Source organism: Lactuca virosa, chromosome 5 (assembly GCF_052849685.1).
Source record: "Lactuca virosa cultivar CGN04683 chromosome 5, Lactuca_virosa_CGN04683_v6, whole genome shotgun sequence".
NCBI classification, from domain to species: Eukaryota; Viridiplantae; Streptophyta; class Magnoliopsida; order Asterales; family Asteraceae; genus Lactuca; species Lactuca virosa.
In genome coordinates this window covers 11,567,170-11,575,332 of record NC_136430.1, presented here as the reverse complement: position 1 = coordinate 11,575,332, position 8,163 = coordinate 11,567,170, and the positions used below count along the sequence as shown (strand labels likewise).

Sequence of the window (8,163 nt, the reverse complement as noted above, 5' to 3'; positions counted from 1 at the left end):
TTATATAGAGTTTGGATGAAACCAATGGTTGATTAATTCTTAAAAATAAGTGATGGATAAAGAAATACTAAAAAGTAGTTATTTTGTGATATTACTTCATGGGCTCATTGCAATTCATACTTAAAAAGAGAAGCCTAAAATCTCAATTCAAGCTCGATACAGTAAAAGGAGTTTTTTACCATAGCATGGTAAATAGAAAAAGTATTTACCATATAGTGGTAGTTTTAAAAGTATTTCCTAAACAATAGTAAAAACATTTATAAAAATCAATAATATGAGTTCTTCGTCCCTTGTATTCTCTCCTGTCTTTCCGTCGCTGAGTCGTTCCCGTTTTTTATTTCCGGCATCGTCTTTCTATGTTCCGTTATATATCTCCTTCTTTCTTCTGCCATTTTCAAGGGTATTTCCTATATTTTTTTTTGTTAACATACAATATCGTAGAACTATATGATGCATCAAACTCTGGTTTGAGTTTGATGTCACCAACAGTCAACAGATTATTGTCGTTGAAATTCAAAGCAAGTTGTTGGAAACGACGGACTGGGTTCAAAGCAATTAAGTCGAAGAACTGGATGTGTGAAAGGTCTAAAATATAAGGAGCAAGAAGATTCTCTATAAAAACCCAATGAGATATCCCCGGAAAAATATTGATTGTGTGCGCGAATGTGTACTATGTGGGCAAAAGAAATGTCTAGATGGTGTATTGCACTTAAGATCACTGAAATACTTATGCTTATCTCATTAGAATTGTTCTGGTAATCTATTAATTAACCTTTATATTGGGCCTATGAGTAGTTGTACATAAGTTATAAATATAGTGTGGTAGAGAGAAAAACATAGTCACAGGTAGAAGGAAGAGGGATGGCCGCCAGGTAGATGGTCGGAAAAAGTAAAAGAAAAGTATTCAATGAAAGAAATGGCGAAGAGATCAAAGATGCCCCATTTTCTATTTTTCTTTTTTCTTTGAATAAAAGAGTGGGACCACAATGTTTTAGTAAATAAATTTCAAAGTACTATCATCTGGTAAATAAAATTTCCATTTACTATGGTCACGTTATAAACTCACAGTAAAAGCCTCCGTCTATTAGAACTTTCTTTTTAACATCTGGATCTATATGTAAGAAGTTACCTCAAATTCCCTTTAAATGTTGAAATTTTTTACTTTGTGAAACATAGTTTTGATAAATGTTTGGAAGCTATCAAGATTATTTTAACAATCACATTTTCAAACAATATCACAAAGGTACAGGAACAATCAACAAGGTTACAACAAAAGTTACAAAAATATCATACAAAAAGATGATAAAAAAACATAATAAAGAAATTATTGGTCCGCAAAGAAAATAAGTTGTGCAATATTTATGGTACACTACAGGATCCATAATACTGAATTGGAAAGTTTGACATAATATCTTCTTATTGTTGGCCAGGTGTTGACACATGGCTCGGCTACATCCTAACTTCAATCCCTTGCTTTAACAAGTGCTCTTTTACCGACTCAATCGGTACCTGCAAACAAATAACAAATTATTAAATTAATTAACATTAAAATTAAAACAATATAATATATACTTTTTTTCTGTAAAAGAGTAGTGCAATACCTCTTTCCTATGAAAAATGCCTGCAGCAAGAGCTGCAGAAGCATTTGTCTTTTCAAAAACCTCTGAGAAATGCTGAGCAGTTCCTGCACCACTACTTGCAATCACTGGAATGCTCACAGCATCCGAGATTAGTTTTATCAGATCGATATCAAATCCTTTTCCCTGACCTGAAATTTTTATTAAAGAAAGTCAAACATTCATATCAACAAAAAAAAAATATTGATTATTGAGTAGTTACCATCACAGTCGATACAGTTGAGCAAAATTTCACCAGCTCCCAATTCTTCAACAGCTTTGGCAAGCTCGTATGCTCCAATTGGACGACCCTCTCGTCCACCATTCACCTGTTAATAATTTACATACATAATAATCAAATTAAAAAAACAACTTTTTTTGGTAAAAATGAAAAGTATTATTTGGTGCATGCAGTTAAAAGTAACAACACTTACAGTGCACTGATACCAGGCATACTCTTCCCCATTTGGGCCTAACAAAACCAAAAATTTACATATTCAAATTTATTACTATAAACTAACATAAAATATACTAGTATAATTTACTGTTACTCACCCAAGTTTTCTAGTTTAACAGCCTTGAATCCAACCTCATCTTCACTTGTCAAATACTGTCTACGTGGATCAATGCTTACAACCACCGCCTTTAAATTTTAAAATAAACAAAACATCATCACATATTTACATGTCTTTCTTTTCTTTGTATATAGACTCACTATTTACTCTTTTTGATTGTATCACCTACTTGATTCCCATAGACTCTGGAAATCTGTTCTAAGCTGCTCTTTCCCGTTTTTACCTAGAAAAAAAAAACACACACAAGTACATGAATTACATAAAATAAAATATAAAGAATGAAAGTTAGTTGCCTACTCCTGTTTTTAGATACTCTTCTGCAGCATAAACAGCATCACTCCCGATAGATATCTTATCTGCACCAGATCTAAAATATTCTGAAGCCACCTCCAAACTAGAATAGTACCTATATATAGTAATAAACAAATATTATAAACAGTTATTAAATTAATTATTAACCTCATATATAAGCACAGTTAACAGTACCTTCCATTTCCATCAGTGAAATCTCTGATACCACCACCAACTGTAAGTGGTACAAAAACATTCTCCGATGTGTGTTTCAATATCTATGAATTACAATTAAATAAATATATTATTATATTATTATATGATAAGGTTAATCTCTTTGTATGTAAGTCAAAATACATACCTGCAACATTGGCAAATCTCCAAGAGGGAAATCACGAAAACCGGTAATATTTAAAAAGCTAACCTGCAACGTGTGTGTTAATGTTACTATCTCTTAGAATCCACAAATAATCAAAACTCAGTAATGGAATGGGTCATTCCATTCCATTCTATCCAATCAAAACAGGGCCCAATATGTAATATGCTAAAATTAAGAAAGAGACAGTAAGTACCTCATCAGCCCCGTCTAGGTAATATTGTCCAGCAAGTTCAACTGGCTTACCCAGGTTTCTCACCTATACAACATAACAAATACCACTCTAAATCACACAATTATTCTGCTTACAAAAACATAATATCTTCAACCCATCTTTGATAAATATTATTTTGTTAATGCTGTTTCCATCTCTACTTATCTATGATTCTTATATTATTAAATAATATCATCATCAAATTACCTCATTATCTTTTGTCTGCTCTCTCACATCATACTGATCTCCTTTAGTCACAACAAGATCACCATTATCATTTGTTCTCACATCAAGACAAGCAATTACCTGAAACATATTACAATTGTGCCAACCATTACTTCAAATATGATCAACATTTATTATAAACAAAAGCATTACAATTCCACAACTCACCCTCTTTGCAAGCTTTGTAGCCTTCCTTTCCAATGGCTTCTGTCTTCACATTAGGGCATTACATTGTTATATATATATATATATATATATATATATATATATATATATATATATATATATATATATATATATATATCAAATTCAATTATTCAAAAGCTCAAAGATTACCTTAGCAACAGAAGAATTTGGTAACAAGAACTTCCGTAATATCGAAAGACCAACATCTGATAATTTTTTTAATGATTAAAAACAAACCTCATAAAAAGTAAAAACCACCCTAAAAATAAACAATTTATATGGAACTTACCTCCACTTTTTTCCGGGTGAAATTGAACTGCATGCACATTTCCCCTCCTAACAGATGATATGAAGTCAATTCCATAGTTGCAGGTCGATGAAACCCACTCTTTATTTTCTTCAGACTGTTGTGTATAAAACCAGGGTCAGGGGTATAATTGGTATTTGGTGAAAAAAACAAAAAAAAGCAGGATAAACAAGACAAGGAAACATACCGGTACAGCACGATAAGAATGAACAAAATATACATGGCGGTTTGCAATATCATCTAAAATAACTGAATCTTTTTTGATTTGCAAAGCATTCCAGCCAATATGAGGCACTCTGCAACCATTGAAAGAATCAAAACGTCCAACCACCCCAGGAATCAAACCAAGACCTCTCACTGAAAACACCAAACAATAAATCATTGATTCAGTTAACAAAAATTAAGACAAATATTCAGTCAATTAATAGAACAGAGTTGCAACTACTCACCTGGCCCGTTTTCTTCACTTGACTCAAAAAGTAGCTGCAGACCAAGACAAATGCCTAAAAATGGGCGATCATTCTCTATGTAAGTGCAGAGTGCTTCAGCCATCCTAAAACAATCAAAATGGATTTTGTTTGTTAATGGATGAAAAAACATTGTAAATATGATGTAAAAGTTACCCGTTGTTGTTTAAGACGTCCATCATTGCAGCAAATGCTCCAACCCCAGGAACAATAAGGCGCTTTGCATTCAGAATGTCCTCCGGTGTTTCAACCTGGACAATAATGTATCACAATATATGGCGTTGTTGTTATACACCCAAATTTCATATTCAACATATGAATCGGAAATGCCGTTGCAGAAAATAGACCGAAAGAAGCTCAGAAGAACTTACATCTTTGATATCGAGACCGAGATACCGGATTGCATTTCTAATACTTTGAACATTACCGGCACCATAATCAAGGAGAGTCACGGCTTCACATGCAAGTTAACAAATAGTATTAAAAATAGAATCGATATGTGCAGAAGTTGACGGAAGACTACTAAAATAGATAGAGCGTAGAGAGAACCAGAATCGTCGCCTCCAACAGCGGAAGCGCGGACAGAGAATTTCGGTGGAGATTTGAAAGTGATGCTATTTCTATGCAATTTAAGCAGCGACCTCCTCCGTGAAACCATTGAACCAGAAATGGTGGTGAACTGCGAAGAACCGAACGTCGCCGCCTCCATTTTTCCCCTTCCAATGCACGGTTGTTACTCAGCTTCTCAGCCCCTGCTTCAATTCAATTCAAGTCAGGAACCTACCTAAAACCGAGCACAACACTGGCGGCCCTTTCAAATTTATGGGCCAAGATTTTATGTACCCGGGATGTTAATCCGATGTGAGTATGTAGTATTGTAGTGTAGGGTTTTAGTTGAATACAAAAGGATGACCACTTTTGGGCTAAGAATTGTTGTTAAAATTTATATAACACTAAATTAGGCAAATGTCTACTGCAGTGTAGTAAATATTTATAAATATATGTTTTTCTAAATATAACAATAATATTGTTGTTAAATTTGATATAATAATTTGTATACTAAATTAATATAATATATTGACTATTTTGAATTATATGATAATATATACATCTATTATAACTACATAATCTCAGTCGTTTGAAGGACTTCTACATACGAGTTACTCTTGAATAAAATTAAATATAATATATGGTTTAATGTTATTTATAGTTGTTGTTATTGTTAATTAATTTTTTAAAATTTATTTGTTTAACGTTTTAATTTCTATCATTATAATTATTTAAAACATCAAACACTGTTTTTTGATTTTAAAGGTAACGATATAATCATTTATATAGAGTTATTTTTAACTATTGTTATTATAAGTTATTTTAAGCTACTTATTTGAAAACTTTTAACGATTATAAAAATATTTTTAAAAAATATTTTAGTTAAATTGAGATTACAATTTAGTTTTTGCATTTAGCACTACAATTTACCACTTTTAACTATTCACAAAATATTCATTGAGTTTTTTAAGTGGAACTGAAATTTATATTTAAGTTGACACTGTAATGTTATATTTAAATTAACAATTTAAGTATTTTGTCCAAACTGTTCAAAAGTTGTAGCTTTAAACTGATAATAGTTTACATACAATAACATATTAAATTTAATAAATTAAGTATAATATGTTAAAAGTTAAAATCATAACTTTATAAGTAGAAGTAAATATATTACTTTAATATTGAAATTTAGTTTATTTATGGTTACACTTTAGGTTTGATATTCGTTTAACCTTATTAACCAAATTATAATCATTATTAGAAAGACATTACAATTTATCACTTCTAATTATTTGCAAAATATTTTTTGGGTTGTTTAAGTTAAACTAAATTTATATTTAAGTTGACCATGTAATATGATATTTAAATTAATAATTTAAATATTTTATACAAATTGTTCAAATTTTATTGCTTTAAAATGATAATGATTTACATCCAACAATATATTAAAATTAATAAATTAAGTATAATATGTTAAAAGTTAAAAAACATAACTTTATATGTAGAAGTAAAGATATTATTTAATATTGAATTTTAGTTTATATATGATTACACTTTAGGTTTGATATTTATTTAACCTTATTAACCAACTTATAATCATTATTAGAAAGAAATTGAAAAGTCATGGGAGTTTCAAATGAATGTGGTGAAAGGAAAAATGCATGGGAGTTTCAAATGAATGTGGTGAAATGAAAAATGTTTCCCGAGATTCTTTCTTTGATGATATTAGGCGAATGCACGCGCGTTGCGTAGAAACACCTATATAGTTGAAATCTTTACAAATATATGTTTTTTTTAAATGTAACAATAAAGTTGTTGTTAAATTTGATATAATAATTCGTATACTAAATTGATATAATATATTGATTATTTTGAATTATATGATAATATATACATCTATTATAACTGCATAATCTCAATCGTTTGAATTAACAATTTAAGTATTTTGTCCAAACTGTTCAAAAGTTGTAGCTTTAAACTGATAATGGTTTATATACAACAACATATTAAATCTAATAAATTAAGTATAATATGTTAAAAGTTAAAGACATAACCTTATAAGTAGAAGTAAATATATTATTTTAAAATTGTAATTTAGTTTATTTATGATTACACTTTAGGTTTGATATTTATTTAACCTTATTAACCAACTTATAACCATTATTAGAAAGACACTACAGTTAATCACTTTTAACTATTTACAAAATATTTTTTGGGTTGTTTAAGTTAAACTAAAATTTATATTTAAGTTGAGCTTGTAATGTTATATTTAAATTAACAGTTTAAGTATTTTATACAAATTGTTCCAAAATTGTATCTTTAAAATGATAATGGTTTACATCCAACAATATATTAAAACTAATAAATTAAGTATAATATGTTAAAAGTTAAAAAACATAACTTTATAAGTAGAAGTAAATATATTATTTTATAATTGAAATTTAGTAAATATATAATTACACTTTATGTTTCATATTTATTTAACCTTATTAACCAACTTATAATTATTATTAGAAAGAAATTGAAGAGTCATGGGAGTTTCAAATGAATGTGGTGAAAGGAAAAATGCATGGGAGTTTCAAATGAATGTGGTGAAAGGAAAAATAATTCCTTTATAAGTATACTAGGCGTAACCTCGCGCGTTGCACAAGAATGCATTTAAGTGGTTAAAATAATTATGGGAAAAAATAAAAATATGTTGAAATTTACGTTTTTAGTCATGTTTTGGGCATTAACCGAATTATCAAATAACATAAAAATCCATCAACTTATATTTTGATACTATCTAATATAGTCCATACCTTATAAACTTTACTTTTACTTTTATAATATCCAATATATATTATAAGTTTTTGTATAACATTAATATAATCTACTTTTCTTATGTCCGATAATATTTTTTGGATAAAATAAGAAATAAGTTGTTTTGAATGAGCTATTAATAAATAATATTGAACTAATAAACTTTGTATTACACTATTTATATTACACCAAAACATCCAAGGTTTCATATATGAACTTTCAAATATTAAACATTGAAATTAAGAATGAAGTCATACAAAATATATCATTATACATAAATGTCATCAAGAGTTTTAAAATAAGTCGATTGGTAAATATGATATTTAATTTTAATTACTTATTTTGCAAGGCGTACGTTTGACTTTATGTTGGTGCGCCAAGAATCATCTTTCTTAATTTGTACCTAAAAAATTAAGGCGAATAGGAATATAAAATAGATATTACTAAGCATGAATATAAATAATTAAAAAGGGTATGTGGATCTCCTACCACCGGTTAAAGACAACATACCTCTCTAGTGGTATCGATTCCTATGTGAAATTGAAGTAGTCATTCTAT

The 8,163-nt window shown here is 29.1% G+C and overlaps 1 protein-coding gene across 1 annotated transcript; it reads right to left on the bottom strand.

The window, feature by feature from the left end:
* Positions 1-1,244: 1,244 nt before the first annotated feature.
* AT-HF (HIS HF) lies at positions 1,245-5,074 on the bottom strand. The gene is made up of 19 exons (XM_079052768.1): positions 4,807-5,074; positions 4,629-4,711; positions 4,414-4,508; positions 4,240-4,343; positions 3,978-4,147; positions 3,773-3,887; positions 3,634-3,689; positions 3,466-3,504; positions 3,280-3,378; positions 3,055-3,117; positions 2,844-2,906; positions 2,678-2,760; positions 2,489-2,597; positions 2,361-2,414; positions 2,172-2,259; positions 2,051-2,088; positions 1,840-1,945; positions 1,602-1,768; positions 1,245-1,509 (listed from the first exon to the last, which is right to left on the bottom strand). The coding sequence occupies exons 1-19, from the start codon at positions 4,964-4,966 to the stop codon at positions 1,450-1,452; spliced, it is 1,752 nt and encodes a 583-aa protein (XP_078908894.1). The 5' UTR covers positions 4,967-5,074; the 3' UTR covers positions 1,245-1,449.
* Positions 5,075-8,163: the final 3,089 nt, after the last annotated feature.

Coding starts and splice junctions, on each gene's coding strand:
- AT-HF (XM_079052768.1), bottom strand. CDS start 4,966: ATGGAGGCGGCGACGTTCGGTTCTTCGCAGTTCACCACCATTTCTGGT. Junction 3,505..3,633: donor CAAATTCTTCTGTTGCTAAG/GTAATCTTTGAG, acceptor ATGTGAAGACAG/AAGCCATTGGAAAGGAAGGC. Junction 2,598..2,677: donor TTCACTGATGGAAATGGAAG/GTACTGTTAACT, acceptor TACTATATATAG/GTACTATTCTAGTTTGGAGG.